Below are 22,839 nucleotides of genomic sequence, written 5' to 3' on the forward strand. Positions count from 1 at the left end.
AGTGATGTCACACTCTGAACAACATGACAGACAGGAAACTCTCTGTGTAGCTGTGAACTTCCACACGCACCCTGAGGTAACAGTTTCAAAATAAATGCTGAATGCACGTCTGCAGCTGGGGATTTGAAGGTTGGTTGTTGCAGTGATATAGTGCATGTGTATCATGGGAGAGGAGAAAAGCTGGCGAGGACAAGACAAGGCAAAATACAGTTCACTTCATTCAAGCATCACAATAGAACTGGCTCCTGTTGCAGCCTCTCAGTTGTATTTGTTGTACTCTTTTATGAATATTTAACCCACTGTCATTGTAGCCGATCTGCAGGTCCAGTGTCTGATGGAGGGTTTTGTTTGAGTCCACATGTGACGACTCCTTTTCAGTCAGTTCCTAATGTTTCAGCTAAACTCAGGATCATCATTTCCTAAACATGATTAATGAGCTCTTCGTAGCTTCATTGTTCTTAGTATCTTGCTAAGAACACTTAGGCACAACGAATAAGGGAGACTGGAATCAAACCGCTGACCTTCTGGTAAGTGGACGACCCGCTTTACTTCCTCAGGCACATCCACCTCAATTTACTAATCAAAAATGTACCATAATATGTGATGCTTAGGTGAATATAGATATTCTAATATGGATGAAGACACTGTTTTGACTGGCCAACAGCTTCTGAGCCACCTGTGCGTTGTATACTTGGGACAGTGTCTGCTGCACAGACGAGAGAATGTGTAAACCCACAACATCAGTAAAAAACCAGTGGGCTTTACTCATTGTCTGGATGAAGGGATTTCACTGCCAAGAAGCAACAACAGAGCGACTGATCCAAGACGCTCCAGACTGTGTTTCCTGCCTCTTCTGAGATGTTATTGCAATTGTTTTCTACAGTGTTTTCACAAAAATGAACAGCGGACCAGACATTGAAATTACACGGCACGCGGTCCAAGACAAATCCCTGAAACCAGGAATAACGCTAGACACTGAAACACAAAGGACACCAAGGTCACTCTGCTGCAGCACCACCTTCCTCACTGCAGGCCTACATGATACATTAAGCTGTTTTGGGGGCACTCCGAGATAAATATACGTGAAGTGTTACCCGCGCATAAATGTTTGGTTATCTAGACAGTATTTAAGTTGCAATATGGTTTAGGTCCAAGCTGTGAACTCCAAATATCTTCTTTTTTGTTTTCTATCAAAAACCCACAGCTGCAGCCACATTTGAACCATATCGCTGAAACAGCTAGATCCAAACCCGCATGCATAAAGCTGCGCATCCAACACATGGGGTTTTCTTATATTTAGCTGTATATATGCTGAAATATATCAAGCGAGGCTGCGTGTTGGGTCGTTGGTTGGCACTGGTAGGCCGTGGCTGCTCCGCTGGATCTGTCCGGGACCTGGAGCGAGATGCATCTGTAAATAGTGACTGACTGTGGTTCTGGTGGGACTCTGCAACACTCTAATTAAGCTCTGTCGCATAATGAGGCTCACTGCTGTTCCGTGTCACTCGATTAGTAGCTTGTGGTCGGCTCAGACTGTAGTTTGGGGTTTGTGGGGCCGGGAGATCACATCTGGGCCAAGGACTGTTGTAGCATAACAGCAACTTGCAGCTTGTTGAGGAGGCAGCCGTTCAGCGGGTCTCCCTGATTAAAATCCAAAGATTTTATGGAAGAAATAGTTTGGACCCTGAAGAGGTTTGCTTCATTATTTATACTCTGGTGGACTGGGAGGAATTTGAAGGATTGGTAAACAAGACGAGTAAAACAATTATTGGTTTGACCTGAGAAAATGATGGACAGAGAAACGTTGGCAGTTTTCGTTGAATGTACGGCAAAACATTTTGTTCAGTTTACCCAATGGGCCGAGAGGAAGTATTTTAAGATTCAGTAAATCAGTTTGACCGTTTAGCTACAGGTCAACAAGTTCTTTAAAGTCAAATGAACATTTGCACAGTCTTTTCTGTGTTTTAAAAAAGTTGTTGTGCATCATGGAGAAGGGGAATCCTTTAAAGTATAAAATGACTCATAGCTCATGTTTCCCTTTTTCTGCTGTGTATGTCAAGTGAAGGTTTACATACACGCATACACACATATATATATATATATATATATATATATATATATATATATTTAGGTTGACATACAGTTCCATGCACTGTACATACAGACGAGAGCCAGAAAGTCTTGCGGCTGGGCAAGTCTCTGTGCGGGTGAATGAGTTTCTGGACTCGGTGCCAGGGGCAGCGTGGGTGTTTCAGGGAGATTTCATGACAAGTGGAAGCGGAAACGTTGACATTTGATTCCCTGTCCAATCAGAGGGTTATCTCCGTGTGTGGGTCTGGTCTGACACAGGAGGTGGACTGCTGTATATATTGACCTCGACTCTGGGGAAGGAAACAGAGCAAACCGTCGAGCAAGAGCAGGCGATCAAGAAAGCAACTTGTCTGCAGCAAGAAACTCATCCCCAGGCATCATGAAGACTCTGACTCTGCTCTCCATCTGTGCCCTTCTCTCAGTGTGCTGGTCCATGGGAGGTAAGGACAGACTCTCCTCATCACTGCTGGTGTTCACTTCACACATTACCTTCTGGTATCTGCACATACAGTGTGTTTAACAAATGCTCTCTCCTGTGATCACCAGCTGTGGAACCAGAGGTTGTCGTGGACCCTGATGCTGACACGGCTGCTGACGCTGCACCTACTGCCGATGCCGATGCCGATGCCGATGCCGATGCCGATGCCGATGCCGATGCCTCCTCTGAGTCCGACTCCAACTCTCCCTCCGACTCCTCAGCATCCGATTCCAACTCGAGCGTTGACTCGTCAGCTTCCGATTCATCCTCCTCTTCCTCCTCATCCTCTGAGTCCTCATCGTCTGAGTCTACCGAATCCTCTTCCTCCGAGTCCAATTCTTCCTCTGACTCGTCTGCCTCCTCTTCCTCTTCCTCCTCATCCTCATCGGAGTCAGCCAGCACTGAGGGTATGCAAAAAAAAAATTCTAGAGAGAATCTTTGCATTGTTAAAGTCAAAGTAACCAACAAACAACTCAAGAAAGTCTAAGTTTGGGATTTCCCCCCCCTTTTTTCCCCTTCAGCTTTTTCCCCTTCAGCTTCTCCCCCTTCAGCTTCTCCAGTGGTGATGAAGAGAGACCTGGCTGCTGTTCTCCTGAGAAGAAGAAGAGCGGTAGGAGCCCTCAGCCCTCTGCAGCTGGAAAGGTACAGCTTTTTATTCCCATTGTAAACTCAGTGCGAAACAAACTCTGTATGTTGCACAGGATAACCTCATGTTAGCTTGTTTTCATGCTGGAAAGTGACACATAGCTTCTTTTCTCTCCAGCCTGCAGGAGGTGTGTGAGTTGAGCGTGGCCTGTGACGAGATGGCTGAGACCGCGGGTATCGTCGCTGCATACACCGCCTACTATGGACCTGTTCCCTTCTAAGTTCAAGACTTTTTCTTTCATCCATGTGTAGATTTTTCTTTGTCCTCTTTGTGATAATGGTGCAATAACCCCCTGAAATACAAAAAAAGGAGCAGACAATTACAAAAAAGAACAGGTTTGGCCTGTGTTATGATGCTAGATGGAGATTTTTTTAGGCACCGATCCTTGCAAATCTGACCAGCATTAGTTGTCCAGTATGAAAAGGCGTCTTCCAGGCTTTTAGAGAGCGGCACATGGAAACACGAGTCTGTGAAGTATACGCAGACGCCCACAAGAATTTTAAATATTCTTCCCATTTCTCGGGTAAAAAACTAAAATGGTGCTACAAATGCAAATGTATTGTATGTTAATATGTTAATGTTTTTATATCATGCTTTTAATTTTACACGTAGTAGTTGTAGTGAGTAGTGGATGTAGTAACTACTTCTTAGAGGTACTGTAGTTTTAGGTGTATTATGTATTGATAGTGGTAGTGTACAGTGGTTGTTAAATGCACATCAGTTATCTGTAACCACAAATTGCCTCTGGGTTTGGAAACAATAAATTATTTTGTGTTGTGGAATCTTTGTGTTGTCGTTAATATGTTGTGATGGTTTTAAAGCTGGTGACCTTTCACTCACTTTTAGCTCTGTTTTTGGTCTCCACCCAATCCAGAGAGAAATGTCTTATCATAAAAATATTGATTAAACATATTATATTGTTTTCGTGCAGGGTGATATATATTCTGTATCATATCAGATCTTTAATGCTCCGTAAAAGTAGCCCCATCCTCTCTTCCTCTCTTTCATTCAGCATGAATTGTCCTTGCACGCCTCTGGCTTGGTGCTGTTCTCGTGTCTGCCACTAAAGGGCAGCGTTGGTCAGTGAAACAAATCCAGAAGTCACAACTTTTTACACATTAGATTCAAATCTGAACTGGACACGATTCCAAACGAACTTAGCATGACCTGGGAATTTAGTTTCATGACTGAAGACTTGATGACATGCAGCTGGCGATTTGAAAGGGAAATTGGCCGCACCCCCTCCTCATTTCCTAATAGCAGAGGGAGAGCAGTGGCAGAGGGTTTGATTTGCACAATGTTCATTTGTCATGGGTCATATAACAAAACATACAACAACATATGTAACAAAAATATGTCCCATAGGACATCCAACAATAGCAATAAGCAATATGTCTAATTCAGTCATTACAAACTCGTGCAGTGCAGCCAGACGTCGTTCAGATTCAGAGAACTTTATCATAAATACTGTTCAAAACCAAACACAATTTTGGAGAAATGCGTAAAATGCTAAACAAACACTATTTTCATTCGATTAAATGATGCAGCCATAATATCTATGAATAGTCAGGTTTGAATATTTCACTGGTCATAAACATTACATAACATTAAAGTGTTGGAAGCTGATACAGAATATGTACGATACTATCAGACAGTGTGGAAAACATGATGTCAACCATTCACCTACTTGCATTTTGGTGTGAAATATTTCATTAGTTTTATCCTAATTATGTCCCTTGTGGTCTATAGTTTGCGCTGTTTGCATTTCCATGATTTCCATTCAAATATTTCTAAATTACTTTACAATACAAGTTATTTTAAATCTCATTCTTTCAGTTCATTTAATTTCTTAAACTTGAGATTTTAAAATTATTAAAAAAAATGGCTACAATATATGAGAACAGATAAGGTGTGTGTGTGTGTGTGTGTGTGTGTGTGTGTGTGTGTGTGTGTGCGTGTGTGTGTGTGTGTGTGTGATGTCCCAGCTGAGGCACACCTTGTGACATGTAGCCTGCAGGTGACAAAGTTTCCTCATTAACTGAAGGAGCAGTCCTTCCCTCTTTATTCTCTTTTCACACAATAAAAGACCAGAACCTCTTTCAAGTTCACATCTATTATAGCATGTGTTTAGTGTTTATGATAAGAGGAGACTTGCCCCTCACAAAATGAAAATAGATTTGTCCCCTTAAAGTCTGCACCATCACAATCAGTAGCATTATGTAAAGTAGAACTGAACCAGTGTGGGCCAGGGTAGAATCCATTAAATCTTAGGGCCGGAAAAAAAGACAATTGTCATAATGTTATTCAACTTTACAGGATTTTTCAACATTTTCCTCAGTTTCTGTTTGGATCATGATGTAAAAATGACACATATATGGTGTTAACATCTTTGTATGTATGTACAGTTTGGTGCGGATCCACATAGGCTAATAATCCAGATAAGGACTTGGCAGGAGAATATAGTTCCATTCTAGTTTAGACTTTTCTGATTAGATGTTCTAATGACGACACTCATTTATAAAACCATTGATTAATCATGGTTGAATGCACTTATTGTAAGTCGCTTTGGATAAAAGCGTCAGCTAAATGAAATGTAATGTAATGATTAAGTACACAGAATATTCAGCACAGAGGGATTTGAATATCTCTTTCTCGCTTCTGAATGTGCCTTGACAGAAAAATAATAACTGTGATAGGTCACGTGTATTGGTATATTGTCAATCATCTTCAAACGTGTGTGTGTGTCTGTGTGTCTGTGTGTTTGTGTGACATTTCCAGCATCTCGTGTTTGTTGTGTAATACAGTTTGGCACAGTTAGTTGTGTGCCCTCCATATTGACATATTGATAATCCATCTTATGTTCTTTATACGTGGCTCCCTGACATGTGACATTACAGTGGTCGGCACTAACTTGGACGTTTCCCACGCACAGCCTGGTTTGTCTTTGACATTTAAAAAAAACTGAAAATAAAGAAATTCAAAAAACGCAAAAGAACAAATAATACTGATTATGTTGATAGGGTTTATCATACTTTTGCGATAAAGGCCATGTTTTTTACTGTAAAAACTCTGAACTCTACACTCTCAACCCTGTTTCTTCCATACATTATAATTGTTCTGTCCCACCCCACTTCAGATAACGCTGATAAGAGAGCAGTAAATATTCTCCCATCGTACCTTTGACACAGGGTCAGCTACACATCAGTTTTTTGCTACAGGAACATTAAAAACGATGAGTCTACCTACAAAGTAAATAATCGTTTATTTTTTATTTCATATTATGGGAAAACAATATTCAAGCCAGATAAACATCAACAGTGAACAACTTTAACAAGTCAGATGCACATTCATCTAATTTCAAACGACATATTCCTTGAATACAATTATCCGTCTCAATTATATAAAATAATTTTTACACCTTAAAACGATGTGTTAAGGATCTCAGTGGGTCTCATACAGTGGATTATTAGTCATTTTCTTTTCTCTGTAAAAATACAAAACACAAAACCTGACAAGAATGTTGAAACATATGAAAACAAATCATTGTCTCTCACATCTGTGCTCAGCAGGTCGGTGCAGATCTGATCTTGACTATATCTACTGCAAAAACTCATTGACAGAGGCCATGGCACCTTCACATTCAAGACATTCACTTTGATTTGCATTGCTCTGCTCTTTCAGTAAGACATAACATTAGATTTATATATTCACTTCATTTGTATTATATCATTTTAATTACAATATGAAATACATTAAGTGCATTTTTTTCCATTTAGGTCTGTCTAAGTGTGGATGGTTTTCAGCCTGTTAGTGCTTAAGTTAGAAACATTAGAGGATAAGTCTGGTAATATTCAAAAATGTTCTTGTTGTCCACAAATCACATGAAAGTATGAAAAACAACAATGAATGAATCCTGCTAATCCTGCCAAGTATTGACGATGCAGTCAAATCCAGATTAATCCTCCCTGCACTCTCAAAAATAAATTCTGGCATAATTTATTATTAGGTATTTGCATTGATTTAATTGAATGTAAATATCTACGTTATTGATAGTTATTTAGTAAAATTTCTTAGAATCAATGAGAATCTTTCAATTTAATAAATTCAAACTTATGAATATTATTTACATATGGGTAGCTTTGAAACAAGTGAGATTTAGTTAGTTTAAATGAATCAGACTGGTTAACATAGACATTACAGGAAGAGGAATTGTTGAGAAGCGGATATCACATCAGACTCCTCTCTGCCATCTTGCCTCTGCACATGCCGTCATCACCTGTTGCGTCTGGAAAGTTTTCCAAAAAAAATGTTCTCTTCCAAGGGCACCAGGGGTTTGAGGGACACCAGTAGCGCTCCTTCCACCTTGCTTTTAAATATATAGTATATTGCCACCTTACCCTTTAAAGGCCATTTCAGATAGTATATTTGGAAGACCAACAGAAGTCCTTATAAAACCATTTCTCATCTTACACTGATCTACTCAAAGTAAGAACATGAATATTGTGGAAATTGGTCCTGAACGTTTTTGGTTCTTTACACCACGCACATGCACATGCACACACACACACACACACACACACACACACACACACACACACACACACACACACACACACACACTCAAACACTCATTCAGTGTATATATAAAAAACCTCACAACTGCGTCATCTTCAAGATCTGCAGCTGCTCTATCTTAATCTCATTTTCCACCTCTTTCTCTGCACTCATTGCAGGGTTATCGTACACCTCTGTGTGTGTCTTCTGATCCTTCTCCAAACACTCTTTCTCTGTGTGTTCCGGGTCTTCAGCAGCTATTTGGCAGCATTTGCAGCAGCAGCAGCATTTGGCAGTAATCACTCCAACCACTTTGTCCCAGGGAGCCAGGGAGTGGGCCCACAAAGGGAGGAAATCCCAGGATCGCAGTATTGCAGGCAAACACCCAGGTTTGCGTTTCTGCAACACGTTGATCACTATGATGATGATTAACATGACAACTAAAGGTGCACCCACACCGACCAGTACCTGCCAGCCAGCCAGCGACAGGCTGAAGACAAAGAGTGGAAAAACGAAAAAGCAGCAGAGGATGTAGACAGCTGCAAACCAGCGGTAGGAGGCGGTGATGTTGCCCAGACCTTTAGCCAGCCGGATGGGGATACGGGTGAAAGGGATCGGATACCAAAGGAGGATGCCAGAGATGTTGAACAGGAAGTGGACGAGGGCGATCTGAAGAGATCATAGACAAACAACAGTCATTATTCTTCTGCACATAAAAACACCTCTATTATCTACAAGAAAATATAAATACACACATAGTATATGTGACTCTCTTGAATTATATCTACATCAGACTCTACTATATTACCTTCCTTTACAGATCCCATATCCCCGCTAATTCAAAATTAATTACTATACAACTTTTCAGAAAAGTTAATCTGGTGATTCTATATTCTATATGTGTTAATGTGAGTTTCTGACCTGTAGAGCATTAGCCAGTGTGTCTCCAGGACTAGCCATGGCTGCCAGGATGGCTGTGGTGGTTGTACCAATATTTGAACCCAGGGACAGTGGGTATGCTCTCTCTATGCTGATGACACCAATACCTTTTCAAACAAAATACACACACATGTACCAGGAAATTTGTTACTTTGCATTTATTATTGGGCCGAGCAACAACAGCTGATGGAGGATTTAACTCACCAACAAGTGGTGTAATTGCCGAGGTGAAGACAGAACTGCTCTGCACGATGAAGGTCATGCCAGCTCCGACTAAAATGGCAATGTAACCAGTGACCCAACCGAATGGAAATGGGAAATCTGCACAAAAACAGACACATAATTGCAAACAACATATTCATCCATTTCCTTACCAATGGGATTGCTATGTATTGCACTTATATCAACAGTGTGCAGTGCTTCTCACCAGTGTTGAGGATGGTCTTGATGACTGCAGCCACCTGACCCTTCAACATGGAGTTGAGCAGCTTGACGATGAGGATCAGGCAGGAGCAGAGCACGAGCAGAGAGAGAGCCAGCAGGATCAGACCCACCGCCAGGTCAGAGAGATTCACATCCACGAAGACGTGTTTACCTGATGTCACAAAGAAAATACACAGAAAGATGCTGGGTTAAAAACACAATCTGGGTAGTTTTCAACTAAACCGCTGGACCAACCCATTCTGGGTTAATCTAACACAGTGGAGATGGGTTGAATATTCTACCTAAACACTGATTCATATCAACTACAGTGCTCGGTTAATTCTACCTCGTGACTTGGTTGAGTATTCTATCCAAGTGTTGGTTCTTAACTGGAATGTTGTGTTACCCCCTAAATAATTTATTTTCATGTATTATTACATTAAAATCTATTCAAATTTTTTTATTTAAATACAACTGTAAACCACATGTCTAGTCAACACTTAATATACGTGGATATACCTGTTACAAATACAAGATTTGTATGTAATAAGTGACACTTTTAAGCCATTGTAGGAACTGTAGAAAAACTTCAAATATCCTCAACATGAATTGAGTTCACATGAGGCCAGAAATACTTCACATATATAAACTTTTTTTAACCTAATGTGCAGATCAACCTTTTTGAAGTCAGCGTTGTAGAAAACAATGTAGTGAAAGTTAGTGTTGTCTTACATTTCTGGACATTATATGTTTCAGAAATGTTCTTCAGCGTGACGGTGTAGTTGCCATCGACCCAGCAGAGAGACGGAGAGGTGCAGTTCTCTGGACCAGGAACTGTAACATTCATTAACGACTGAAACACAGTTTGACAGTAAACATTAAAATCTTGATGGTTTTTTATATTTGTTTTATAGCTGACATGTTTTAGTATTTTTTTTATATCTGACAACAATAGATATAATACACATAATAGCTGAGACTTGACAGGGCTGAAGTGGATGTTGCAATAAGCAAGAACCTTACATACAGTAAAATATATGCAAACACACATAAAAACTTACAATGAAATAAAATGATGTTTTGGTTTTACCGTGTTTGTGAAGGTTTGGCACCATCTCTTGATGAGACTCTTATTCCTGGCTGCGGGGTCTCCAGTGGCAATCCCAGTGAGGACAGTCCGGTCCAACTATGTCAAAGTGAAAGAGAAGGACCATGAAGATAACAGTGTTACACACTGGCATCATATCTCTCATTACACTGGTGATTTCTTTAATTAAGTAAAAACAACACATTTCTAATTATTGCAAATTCTCCTATTCAGTTTCTAGATCAGCCAATATATCAGTCATTTTCAGCCACTGTGGAAATTCAGATGTAGAAAACACTAAAAATCAAGTTAACTTCAGTCAGTATGTTCACCAGTATGTTCACCATCAGTCAGTATGTTCACCAGTATGTTCACCATCAGTCAGTATGTTCACCAGTATGTTCACCCTCAGTCAGTATGCTCACCAGTATGTTCACCGTCAGTCAGTATGTTCACCTACTAGGTTAATTCCGTCCTTTGTTAAAGCTCAGTTACAATATAATTTGTAAAAGTTTACTGATCTGATCTTACTAGGTTAACGAACTGAGGCTCCTTGCAACAACATTACTCTTTTTTTTAATTCACTCTGGTTAATGGTGTCAGCAAAAATTCTAAAATGTAATGGTGTTGATATCCAATCTCTTTCAGATATTTGTAATAAAAAAGGTTAAAGGTACCATGTGAAGTTTTTTTCCATTCAATGTTTCTCACATATAAGTTCCACAGTGCATCCTTGGTGGCCTTTATTGACTTCATGTCATTAATGTTCTTCAGACTTGAACCGTTACAGATATCATCACGAGAATGAGACTTTACCAATATGATTGAATCGGTGAGGGGATCAGTGATCACGTTCAACAGGTCTGGGGCCTCTCCGCTCTGGATGTTAAAGGACTCGATGATGAGCTTAGTGACCACGAACATATAACCAGTGGCCACCTCCAGAGGCAGCAGCACCAGCACAGACAGCCAGTTGAAGAAGTCGTGCACGGTGGCCCCTGCAAAAGCCCTGAAATGCAAAGTGAAATTATCTGTGGTTATTATTAATGGGAGCTTTATTTCATTGCTGTCCAGGGAATGCCATTGTAAAAGTCAAGTAAGTAAGCAAACATTTATAATATTAAAGGTAGTAAAGCAAGCTCTCTTCAAGTTTTGTGATTTCTTTATATTTCAGGTAAACTTGAGGATCATAAATTATTGATTAAATATAAAAAACAAGCCTTCTTCCACGTTCGTCAAAACATTACATTTTATTGTATGTTGTACTTTTTTTTTTGTACATATGTATACTGTAGTAATGAAAGGAAGTTTTTTGTTTTCATGTTCTGGTGCACATTATGTTGGAATTTGTTACCATTGCACGCATATATCAGCGTATTTCTAGTTCTTTTGAGTAAAACATTTATGGCTCCACTTTATCAGAGGCCAGTGTGTTTACCTGATTCCTGCAACCATAACATTTTATTTATTGGGGTCAGGAGTGAGATCCTGTTGTAAAATGTGAACATGTCGCATTTCCTCCTATTAGCTCTGCACATTCTTGTAATTCTTATCAGAATACAATGTTCTCTGTATTCTTTTTTTTTTTTTTGGGTGGGGTGGGGGACTCTTGAACTCCAAGTCAAAGTTGTGAGAGTTGTTATCCATGAAACACAAAAGGATTACCTCCGAAATGTGCTGCGATCACCAGCCTGCGTCATTGCGACTAGTGTGTTGGTGACGGAGGTCCCAATGTTGGTGCCCATGATGATAGGAACAGCCAGTTGGACTGTTAGCACTGCCAAAGCACAGCTCCATCATCATCATCATCATCATCATCTTCATCATCATAATTCATATACAATGTATGTTTTCTGTGCATGGATGAGTATCTGTGTGTGTGTGGGTTTAGTGAAGCTTCACACTCACGTCCAGAGGAGACCATGCTGACAACTATAGAGGAGGAAGTTGACGAGCTCTGCACCAGCAGAGTGACCAGAACACCAATGACCAGACCAGCCAGCGGGTTGGCCAAAACTGAGTTGTCCTGGAAGATGTCACCTGCTGTTTTACCTGGGTGGAAACAGCAGCATACATTTTACTTAATTCTTGTAGTTTTTCCTCATAGCATGGTTTACAACGGAGAGTGACGTGATCATAACAAATCATGGTTTACCACTGATTCTTTAAATGTCTAGTAGGAACAGTCGGAATGATTTCAACGAGGACACCGTGTATTATTAGCTCTGCTTGTTTTATCCTTTAAGTCAGAAGGCCTAGTGTGTCTAAAGGCCCTTTGCATCATGATACCCACACATGAGTTAGGATGAGCGTGTTTACCTCCAACCAGCTGGAAAGCTGAGCTCAGGATGTCGAGGGAGCAGATGAACATGTAGAGGAAACCCAGCAGCAGGACCAACTTGGCCAGCGACACCAGCACCCTCATCACCTTCCCTCTCGTATCCAGAGCTGACAGTAATAAAATAGGATTAAACAGAGAATTAAGAAAAAACATTAGTAGCACTCATTGTTTGCCAATGCAAATGCCACTTACAATGGCCCTGTTCAGGGCACTCTTAGAGTTAAAAAAATATATATATAAATTAATTTATCATCAATAGGATCTCCCACTCCTCCTGTTTATATATTCATAGACAATACATATTGCTATATTGGATTAGTCTCCCTTGCAGTATACTGCAGTCACAATATACCTATAAGGCGTTGCCTCTCCTTGCCTTTACAGGGTGTTGCCGACTATCTAAATTACATTTATTAGTTTTTATGACCTCTGTGCTTTCTAAATAATCACATCATTAACACTGATTACAATGATTTATGGTTCTTCAAATTAGGTCAAAATAAGGGGCTAGTGGGAATAAAACGTTTCACCCTTAGAGGTTTTCTCTTCTTTTGTTTTAACAGCATTGAATCATGAATGATTTTAGTGAGTTTTTGTTACTGACATCAACATAAAATAAACATCTAATGTCAGGATGAAAAGTGATTTAATATTGATCTGGTATAGTTTACAGGAATAGAGGAACTTAGAACTTAGACTGTTTTAAATCATCTCTCAAAACCTGTACGTTTGTTTTATCTTTTTCTTTTATCACTGCTTTTCACTGTTTTCTGTTTTCATTTCACTTAATATCTTTGATTTTAACTTTTGTACTGTTTCACTGATATTACATTTCTAGCTTTGATTGATTGTTTTCTTCATTTGTAAAGTTAGTATTATCATTATTATTATTATTATTATTATTATTATTATTATTATTATTATTATTATTATTATTATTATTATTATTACTACTCATTATTATCATTATGAGCAGTAGTAGTAGTAGGGATAGGAGATTTCGCAGACTTGTTACATTGTGAGTGTCATTATAGGTGGAAAGTATAGTTATGTGTTCTGTCATTTAACTACGCACAAATAATGGACTTGCCAACTCATCTGTGATTGTGAGACACATCATCATATCTACAGTACATGCTCCTTAACTAAATGTAAATTATCAGTATTACTCAATCTCTGTGTGTATATCTTATCAGGACACATGTGTTCCTTTAAAATACAAAGATAAGACAAAACTCATTAATAATTTGTTACACAAGCAAATAACAGTACCTGACCATGGGACCCCGGAGTCCTTCAGCTCTGGCAGGTCCCATGGGTCTGTGTCCTCAGTCTCGTCCTCAACCAACGCCACAGTGGAATGTGCAGGACTCGCTTCGACCTCTAACAAACACACAGCGCCAAAATAAAATTCACTTACTGCAATTTTTGTGAAGCTGTATACATATACATGTATACATCACATATAACTTATATATGGTATATGATGTGAAAATCACCCTTGTTTTTATTTCCTTGGTTATCATTGTGGTCTTCTTTGTTTTCAGGAGCCATTTGCTGGAAAAAAGAACAAAGATGCTCACAAAAGGTTTTAGTATATTAAAAGTTATGGATTATAGTTTTTCAAGGAACTTTATGTAAGTGAATTTCTCGTGATGTTTTCAGATAATAGACTTCACATTTTGTTAAATGCCTCACATGCAATGAATTCAAATAAAGTCTTACTTCAGATGACATTACATTGACTTTCTTTCTTTTTTCCTGGTGACTTACTCAACTTAATTCAACTTTAATCTAAACTATGACTTACCCACTATACCAATAACCGGGACCACACACACACACACACACACACACACACACACACACACACACACACACACACACACACACACACACACACACACACACACACACACACACACACACACTATTTCCCTCACATGCCACAGTATCGATCTGATCACATGGTGGAGCTGCAGTAAAATTCCATTCACACAACACTATGATGCCATCACTTCAATCTATTTAGAAAATAATTCAAATTTCACATCCAGATATATCTAATAAAAGGTTTGCTATTTAGTATTTATCAAATTCTCTAATGTATAACTGTACTACTATTAAATCATATTATTATCTTTACAGACATTACTTATTTACATTAGATAATCAACCCTGTTTATTATAATTACTCATATATAATAATACTGTATTATTACATCTGTTCATTTGCACTACATCATTTCTATAGAACATGAATTTTATATTTAAAGTAATAACTGTGAATGGTCAACAGGTAACAATATTCAAAGTTTTTCTATCATACCAACAATAAATAGTAATGTAATAATAACATACTTAATTACATCATAATAGCAACACTAAAAATAATGACTATCGTATAAATGTTACAATTACATTTGTTCAGTAATTTTTACATTTGTAATTTGTAATTTGTAATTTGTAAAATTGGTTAATCATTCAGGTATTAATGATAATCTTTAATGCCAGTAATATACAACTTCACATTTCATTAACTTGTGCACACATGGGCTTTTGATTTTATTCAAACTGGAACAAATTAAATTGATTTTCCAGCAGTTTCCAGTAATGGCAGCAGTAGTTTATGCAGATGGTTAGAAACCATGCTCGTTCTCACCTTTGGCAGATGTAGAGAGTCCATGCTCTGTGTGTGGTGAGCTCACCTGGGCTTCAGCTTTAGAAATGCTGCCTCCATGCAGGTAGTGTGAAAGGTGGGAGTGGGAGGGGTTGGGGTAGTGGGAGGTGCGAGTGATGTGCAGCCTTCACATCACCAGGAACACCTCCATGTCGTAGATAAGCCGAATCAGACCTCTCTCAAACCTTGGTCCGTCTTCCCTGACACTGCTGTAATCTCTCAATTCTGTCGCAACCCAGCTCACATTGTTCCAGATAAGACTCAGGTTGGTTGCATCCACCTGCACCTGCACCTTTACACCTGCTGTTGTTAACCTGTACACCTCATCTCAATACTTTACTCATTCTGTGTCCAAGACTCATTTGTCCAATGATCAAACATCCTCATTCATTGTGAACAAAAACTCTAGATAATAATCTGTTGCATCTGCCCAGGCCTCCGAGTGATGATAGCTCCAGCCCGTGGACCCTGGGACTAGTCATCGGAGAGGAGTGGCAGTGAGGATGGCTCCACTATAACACATCGATCACATCTGGGTGGTTTGGGGGGGGGGGGGGGGCGGGGGGGGGGGGGGCGGGGGGGGGGGGGGGGGGGGCGTACAGGAAGTGTGTCGTCCAGACTTCATGTATGTGTGTGTGTTCTATTTTGGGAGCACAGTGATATCTTTGTAGAAGTTCATTGATCCTCTTGATACAACCACCCATCGGTATATTTAAAAACACAGCAGTGAACTGAGGTTCAGGATGGTGATGATAGCAGAGAGAAGTTTGAGGAGAGAAGTCGACCTGGGTCAAACTGATGCACTGAGTTTCCATGGAAGCTGTGACGTGACCATGTGAAGCGAGGCCAGGAGGGGAATCCTCCCTCTCTCTCTCTCTCTCTCTCTCTCTCTCTCTCTCTCTCTCTCCCTCTCTCTCTCTCTCTGCTCTCTCTGTTACTGCTCTCTTCTAGATCCTAAAGTTCTCTTCACTTCATTTATCCTGAAAAAGGGGAAAGATGATGGCCTGCACCGACGTAGCAGACTATGGCTATTGGCCCATATGACCCCACCGTGATGGTCTGATCAGCTCAAATGCTGCGTTGATCTGGTGTCACAAAAGAGATGATTTTCAGTCTGGTCTCTCCCGTCATGTTGTAAAGCTGAACAGATGATAACTGGGGCAACAAAGGGGGAAAAGTACCCCTCTATTTTTAGGTTTTATCAATAAATGTCAGACTATTGATTGTGATCTTGTCTCTTCCTGACGGGATGTGGGAAAAAAAGATGTACTTTATTAAATCCTCAGCTTTACTGAGTTTTGAATACAAATAACCCAGATTTGTTTTACTTTATGAATGCACAAGTAAGAAGCAGTCAAAGTCTTTAGTGTCAGTGTGCAAGTGCAACAGTATCACCTAGGCACCATACATCGCTATTACACCACTATCGTCCTGTTCTTATTGGCAAATCATACAAACATGCATTCTTCCTCCTGAGCATCGCATGACTGGGAAACACTTCCAACTGATTCTGAGATTCATCAAAGCAAAATGGTGGACTGTTGCGATTTTAGTTTTGTGGTTGTTTTGTGAGCCTGATGTACGTGCAGTGTGTATTCAAATTGATTATTGTGGGTCATATATGATGTATATCTCTTTTATGTGCAATCAGTTTTAATTGGATTTCTTTTCATTTATACTCTATCCTCTAGGATGTGCTTTGATGTTGCTTTGTGATTTTTCTTGTTTCTTTTCATTCTTAACATCAATTTATCTAGGTAGTATGTCACAATTGGAGCTGCTCCAGGTGGAGCTAGAGGGCTACTTTATACACAGTTGGGTAGTTGAGTTCAGAGGATGCCAGTTTAGGGTTTCACATGATAAACCTGTGGGGTTATGAGGTTGTGAGATGGAAAAGGAAAGAAAGAAAAGAAAGTTATGATAAAAGAAATGTGTTTTCAGTTTCTGTACTTTTCTCTGACTCTTTCTTTGTGAACTATTGTAGACTACTTTGACCTATTTGAGTATCAAACACTATAACTGCACTTTGAATTCAAGTAAAAAAACTATTTAATAGAATATATATATATATATAGTGATAAATACATGATATGTCTACGATATAATGCAATGAAATGTCATAATGCTGAAACGATCATTATATGTATAACCAGTAGGGGGCGTACGTTGACTTTTCAATACCTTGAACTTTCAAAATAAAAGATCCTGTTTAAAACTCAGCGGCAGAACTTACGTGCTCTATTAGGATTTAAAACCGATGGTTTATGATTAACCTGCTTATTCTTTATAAGTGCTCGCTCACAAGTATAAATTATGACACCAACACTTTGTCCGTTCATCTGACCTACACATGCGTCTTGTTTTCACTTCCGGGGTGTGTGTGTCAGTGTTACCAGGGGCCAATGACATAGTGAAGGAGTCAGTGAAAACAGTGGTGTAACAAACTTTGTTATCCCACATGGTTTGAACCCGGACACACGCGCTGAATCCGTGTCCGACATGTCGTCCCCCGCCTCGGGTTATTCAGAGGAGCAGCAGCGCAGAGGAGCGCAGGTAAACAAACTACGGGATGCTAACGTGTTAGCTCCAGAGTTAGCTTCACTTTGGATGATGCTGTTGTTGTCTCCTGCTGTTCTAATCTCATCAGTTAGTCTGTGAAGTGGCGCTGTCTGCCGACGAGCCCATTGTCTGTGAACTAACTAATGAATTCAACATGGATCCTGATACATGTGGTGTGTGTGTTGATGTGCAGATGCCAGTGGGTGTTGACTACATCCCCACGGAGGAGGAGAAGACTGTGTTCAGAGAGTGCAACCAGGAGAGCTTCTGGTACAGGTGTAAGTTCATATCACACACACACACACACACACACACACACACACACACACACACACACACACACACACACACACACACACACACACACACACACACACACACACACACACGTCAGACTGCTGTTTTTAAAGGGATAGTTCACCCAGAAATGAATATTCACTCATTATCTACTCCCCACTATGCCGATGGGGAGTGGTTGGGTGAAGTGTTTGAGTCCACAAAACCCTTTAGGAGTTTCAGGGGTAAAAGATGTTTCAGTTAAATCCAAACCAATGAAGTAAATGGTGACCACTTCTTCAAAACAACAGGTGCAATCCAAGTTTCCGGAAGCCCTGACATTCAAATTCATTTACACCATGTTTGTAGCCTAAATGTCTGCTGTGATCCATGCGTGAACAGATAAGCATATCAGAGGACATTTAGGTTTAAAACATGGTGTAAATGACGCTGTTTCGAGTCGAATTTGAATGTCGAGGCTTACGGACACTTGGATGACACCACAGGAGCAGTATGGAGGCATTTTAAGTAGTTTTTTTTTTAGAAGTTACTTCACTGGTATTGGATTTGGCTGCAACGCTGTTTACCCCTGAAACTCCAAAAGTGGTTTGTGGACTCAAACACTTCACCCACCCCTCCATCGGCATAGTGATGAGTGGATAATGATTTTTAGCTGAACTATTCCTTTGATTTAACGTGGTGAAAATTTGCTTCTGTGTCTCCTCTGTATTCATCAACGTGCTTCCTTCACAGCGGTGCCCTTCTCTGTGGTCGGCATGGCTCTCACCCAAGCCCTGGTTGTTAAAGGTAAGACTGTGCACAATGTGGAGTAATCAACCAAATATCAGTGAACAGATGTAAACACGTGTGGAGTTTTTAAGTTGACCATATTCCGTTTTATTTGTAGGGACCCTGTCTGCATCTCCAAGGTTTGGATCGCTACCCAAAGTGGCCTGTGAGTTCTTGAATGTTAAGATGGGAGAGAAACACACTCATTATACCATTATACCATTACCATTATATCAATGTGTCGACTAACTGTTATAACAACACCTCAGATAACTATCATCATATCAACATTAAACTAATTTATATAGAGAGAGAGAAAATGTCCCATGTGTGGAATTTCTAACATGGGTTATTATTTCTGTGCTTGTCTCCAGTTGCTGGCTTTTGTGGCTACCTGGTAGGGAAGATGTCGTACATGAAGACGTGCCAGGAGAAGTTCAAGAGGTTGGAGAGCTCTCCTCTGGGAGAAGCTCTTAGACTGAGGACAGGGCAGCCTCAACAAAAGTGAGTATAGCACACTTGTTTGTATTACTGCATGTTTTGATCTATTGAACTTCCCCTTTACCATTATTGTGTTCTCACAGTTCCAGGGGTCCCCAGACGGAGATGAGTGACCCAGACAACCAGTCATTTGACCCCATGTTCAAGCCAGCAGATTCCACCAGCCCAATGGCCCGCAACAGCAGAGACTATGAGTACGGCTTCAAAACCGAGGCACCCAAAGCAGACGACCTCAGCGCCACAGGTGAAAAAACTAAATACTGATTATTGCACTGTGCAAATTTGTTTATTTTTGTATTCTGCACAAATCAACCCTTCGGACCATTTTGCTAATCAACATAATGTGTATGTTTCTCTGTCCCTGTCCCCATCAGCGTCAGTCCAGTCATATGTGGACGAGGAGGAGCCCAGTAGGAAATCGATCCTCTATGAGGACCTGAGGGTCAAAAACAGAGAGAACTACGAGGTTGCACTAACCCAGAAGGCTGAAACGCTGCTCAAAACACCTGAGAAGGAGCGAGAAAGACCCAAGAAAGAGGGTAAGCTGCGGCTGCGTAAATGTGTTGAACCCCTGCTGGGTTAGGAAAAGATGAGGGGTTTATATTCAGGTGCATCTGATGTTTTTAACTTATTTTTCCTTTTTCTCTCTCTTGTCTTTTAGCAAAGAAAAACGTCTATGGAGACTCCTGGGACGAATGAGTCCTTATTTGAGCTGATGTGATTATACGACACTTGAGTCAGACTAAGCCTCAGGAGACATGAAAATGTATGAGTTTGTGATCCGTATGTATTTGTAAGTGAATCTATTAAACCAAACTGCTTGAAGACTAGAACTGCTCTGTCTTTGCTTTGGCATTGAGTTGAATTAAAAGAAAAACAATATTGAAGCTACATTTTACAGCTGCATGCACTCAATATAGTTTTTTCAGAAGCAAGTGATGGTATAGTGAATTTTTGCTTGTTAGTCGATAATATGAGCATTGGTTTAGGGGAATGTATACCAACTAGATTAGTTGTTGTAAAGCTATAAACCAACAAAATATAAACAATTGAGTTTTAAAGGGAAAAATGGATGGAAGCTCTTAAAACTTTAAAGTCAGTGTCTAAATCGCCAAAAAGACATTTTGCTGACATCAAGATCAAGTGATCCAAATTAGATGAAAAACTGAAATACTGGCAAAAACATTGCATCACAAAAATAATCATATTCATAAAAATGATGTTAAAAAAAAATAAAAACCACTTGCCTATGACATCAGCAGGATGTAATCAACCTCAGCATTTCACCCATATATTGTTACACCTTGTCCTCTATCGTACCTGATAAAGATCTGGTAGGGTTGAAACATTGTTTTTTCCCAGTCCATTGAAGTTTTCCAATCAATTTTCAACAGGTAAATTAGAGTTTTTATCTGGTGACGGTAAAATGTTTATGCCCTATACACACACGTATTTATTTGCAGAAATAAGAAACAAATAATACAAAAGACTGTCAAAATTAAAAGTATGCACAAATGTCACCTGACACATAAAAACATTCAATGTCATTTGATCATTCAAGAAGGTAGATCATCTTGTCAGTAGCCTTTTTCTTTTACTTTGTAGTCCACACAACTCGGTGACAAGAGCTGCAGCAGGTGCACTATCACTTATTGTGGTTTTGGAGAGTGAAGCAGTACAAGATATGGCTTATCTGCATATGTGGGATGTAGAACTAAAGCTGACCGTGGCTGTGAGCGTGGTGGCTGTGGTTGCAGCTGTGGCCGTGACTGAGTCCTAAGTTATGTGTCGGTCCATGTCCGTGAGAATGAAGAGGAGTGGGACCAGACAGAGCACTCTTTGAGTTGGGCCAGCCTTCGTACGTCACAGTAGCAGCAGACTTAATGCTTGATATTGGAGCGTAAGCCTGGACCGGGTAGGATCCTGGTGTTGGATTGATCTGTGGAAGCAGGGTCTTCCTCCTTTCTTCTGCGGAGGCAGGGACAAACAGGACACCGCAGATGCTCCTCAGCAGCCTGAATGGCATCAGCTTCTCCACAACACCTGCCCTGGCCTCTGACACTTCCAGAAGAGAGAACCATCCTTTCCCGTACATCCACCCGACCAGGATGGCAATGACATTACAGGGGAGCACACAGTGAGGAAAGAGGGCGGTGGCGAGGATGAGGAACACCCAGGGGAGAGCCATGGCGGGGAAACTGACTCCACACAGGAACCCTTTGGTCACCTTGGTGTGCATGGTGGTCAGAGCCACACAGGCCAGGGCCACAGGGACCAGGCCCTCGGTGTGAGTCTGGCTGCTGTCGCCCTGCAGCAGCAGATCCAGGAAGCTGTAACACAGGCCGGTGGTGGTGGACAGCAGCAGGAAGACAGACAGGAAGCGGACGGTGCCCACACCTTTCTCCAGGCTGCCACAGAGGAACACCAGGGCTGTGATGTTCAGGAGCAGCTGAGCTAAACTTCTATGATAGACGGGGAACACGAAGAGTCTGTGGATGTGTCCACTTTGGAAAACAGCGGCGCCGACACTGAGGAAACCCTGAGTTAAGCTGAAGTACGTTTGAATAAAGAACAAAGCACATGATAGCAGGGCCAGAGTGAAAACACCACAGGTGATGACAGGAACCAGGTCTTTTACAACCTCTGACATTATTTTTAAGTAATCCATAACTGCCATTGAACTATTTAACTACAGTCATTCACGGCTAGTTGAACTGATTCAAGCGATAACCAGGAAATCACCAAACCAACAGCGCTTCAATCGTCTCCACGCTCCCTCTGAAACAGGAAGTACTGTCTGGTCCACGTGGTGTCCGCTGTTTACTTCTCAAACTGATGCAGCTGGATGAATACAACTTCTACAATCACAGATAAAGATAAATCATTTTTGCTGATGGCAGCATGAACACGACTGTGGAGAAGTAAACGAAGCAAACCAGAATAAGGCTGGATCGACTGTATGTCCGGTCAAACCATTCAAAATAAAATGCATTTAACCGAACGGTGGCAGATTCTTGATTACATGTTACTTGTGACTGCGTGGATTAGTTAAATAATTCACACATATGAGTTGCAAGTGAGTCAAAACTGTAAAATTCCAGCTCTCTAAAGCCTGCTGGGGCAAGAGGAAGGCTACATATAACTTCTTGCCGTGGTTCGTATCTTATTTTGAACTAGTATTTGCTTATCTTCCGGTTTATTATTATCAGTAGTGTACTAGCAGTAGTAGTAGTAGTAGTAGTAGTAGTAGACTGGTCGCGCCAGGGTTGTTATAATTGTTGTTAGCAAATAGTAAAAATATAATATAATGTATAGTAGCAACAGTGGTGGGAAGTTCTCAAGGACTAAACTTTAGTACAATTTGAGATATTTAAAATGTACTTTGTATAATGCACTGATTAGATGAAAAGACCCAGTAACTTTTTAGTAGTCAAAGCTGGCTCCACATTGACAGAGGTTATAATTCAGTAATAAT

At 40.4% G+C, this 22,839-nt stretch overlaps 4 protein-coding genes across 4 annotated transcripts; 2 read left to right on the top strand and 2 right to left on the bottom strand.

The window, feature by feature from the left end:
* Window positions 1-2,375: 2,375 nt before the first annotated feature.
* On the top strand, window positions 2,376-3,997 carry bglapl (bone gamma-carboxyglutamate (gla) protein, like). The gene is made up of 4 exons (XM_034582340.1): window positions 2,376-2,531; window positions 2,638-2,976; window positions 3,121-3,211; window positions 3,333-3,997. Exons 1-4 carry the CDS (start codon window positions 2,471-2,473, stop codon window positions 3,433-3,435), a joined length of 594 nt encoding a protein of 197 aa, XP_034438231.1. The 5' UTR covers window positions 2,376-2,470; the 3' UTR covers window positions 3,436-3,997.
* Window positions 3,998-7,868: 3,871 nt separating this feature from the next.
* On the bottom strand, window positions 7,869-15,245 carry slc34a2a (solute carrier family 34 member 2a). The gene is made up of 13 exons (XM_034609651.1): window positions 15,222-15,245; window positions 14,059-14,116; window positions 13,832-13,942; window positions 12,538-12,666; window positions 12,127-12,270; window positions 11,884-11,995; window positions 11,035-11,227; window positions 10,222-10,317; window positions 9,864-9,984; window positions 9,136-9,303; window positions 8,913-9,029; window positions 8,691-8,815; window positions 7,869-8,438 (listed from the first exon to the last, which is right to left on the bottom strand). The coding sequence occupies exons 1-13, from the start codon at window positions 15,243-15,245 to the stop codon at window positions 7,869-7,871; spliced, it is 1,968 nt and encodes a 655-aa protein (XP_034465542.1).
* A 2,354-nt stretch (window positions 15,246-17,599) lies between these two features.
* On the top strand, window positions 17,600-20,194 carry LOC117759882 (OCIA domain-containing protein 1). Its single transcript, XM_034582366.1, has 8 exons — window positions 17,600-17,792; window positions 17,992-18,076; window positions 18,828-18,881; window positions 18,982-19,029; window positions 19,238-19,367; window positions 19,448-19,608; window positions 19,739-19,903; window positions 20,026-20,194. Exons 1-8 carry the CDS (start codon window positions 17,739-17,741, stop codon window positions 20,061-20,063), a joined length of 735 nt encoding a protein of 244 aa, XP_034438257.1. The 5' UTR covers window positions 17,600-17,738; the 3' UTR covers window positions 20,064-20,194.
* Window positions 20,195-20,217: 23 nt separating this feature from the next.
* On the bottom strand, window positions 20,218-22,372 carry rhbdd2 (rhomboid domain containing 2). Its single transcript, XM_034582353.1, has one exon. It carries the CDS (start codon window positions 22,039-22,041, stop codon window positions 21,079-21,081), a length of 963 nt encoding a protein of 320 aa, XP_034438244.1. The 5' UTR covers window positions 22,042-22,372; the 3' UTR covers window positions 20,218-21,078.
* Window positions 22,373-22,839: the final 467 nt, after the last annotated feature.

The sequence above is a fragment of the Hippoglossus hippoglossus genome, chromosome 1 (genome assembly GCF_009819705.1).
Source record: "Hippoglossus hippoglossus isolate fHipHip1 chromosome 1, fHipHip1.pri, whole genome shotgun sequence".
Taxonomy (NCBI): Eukaryota; Metazoa; Chordata; class Actinopteri; order Pleuronectiformes; family Pleuronectidae; genus Hippoglossus; species Hippoglossus hippoglossus.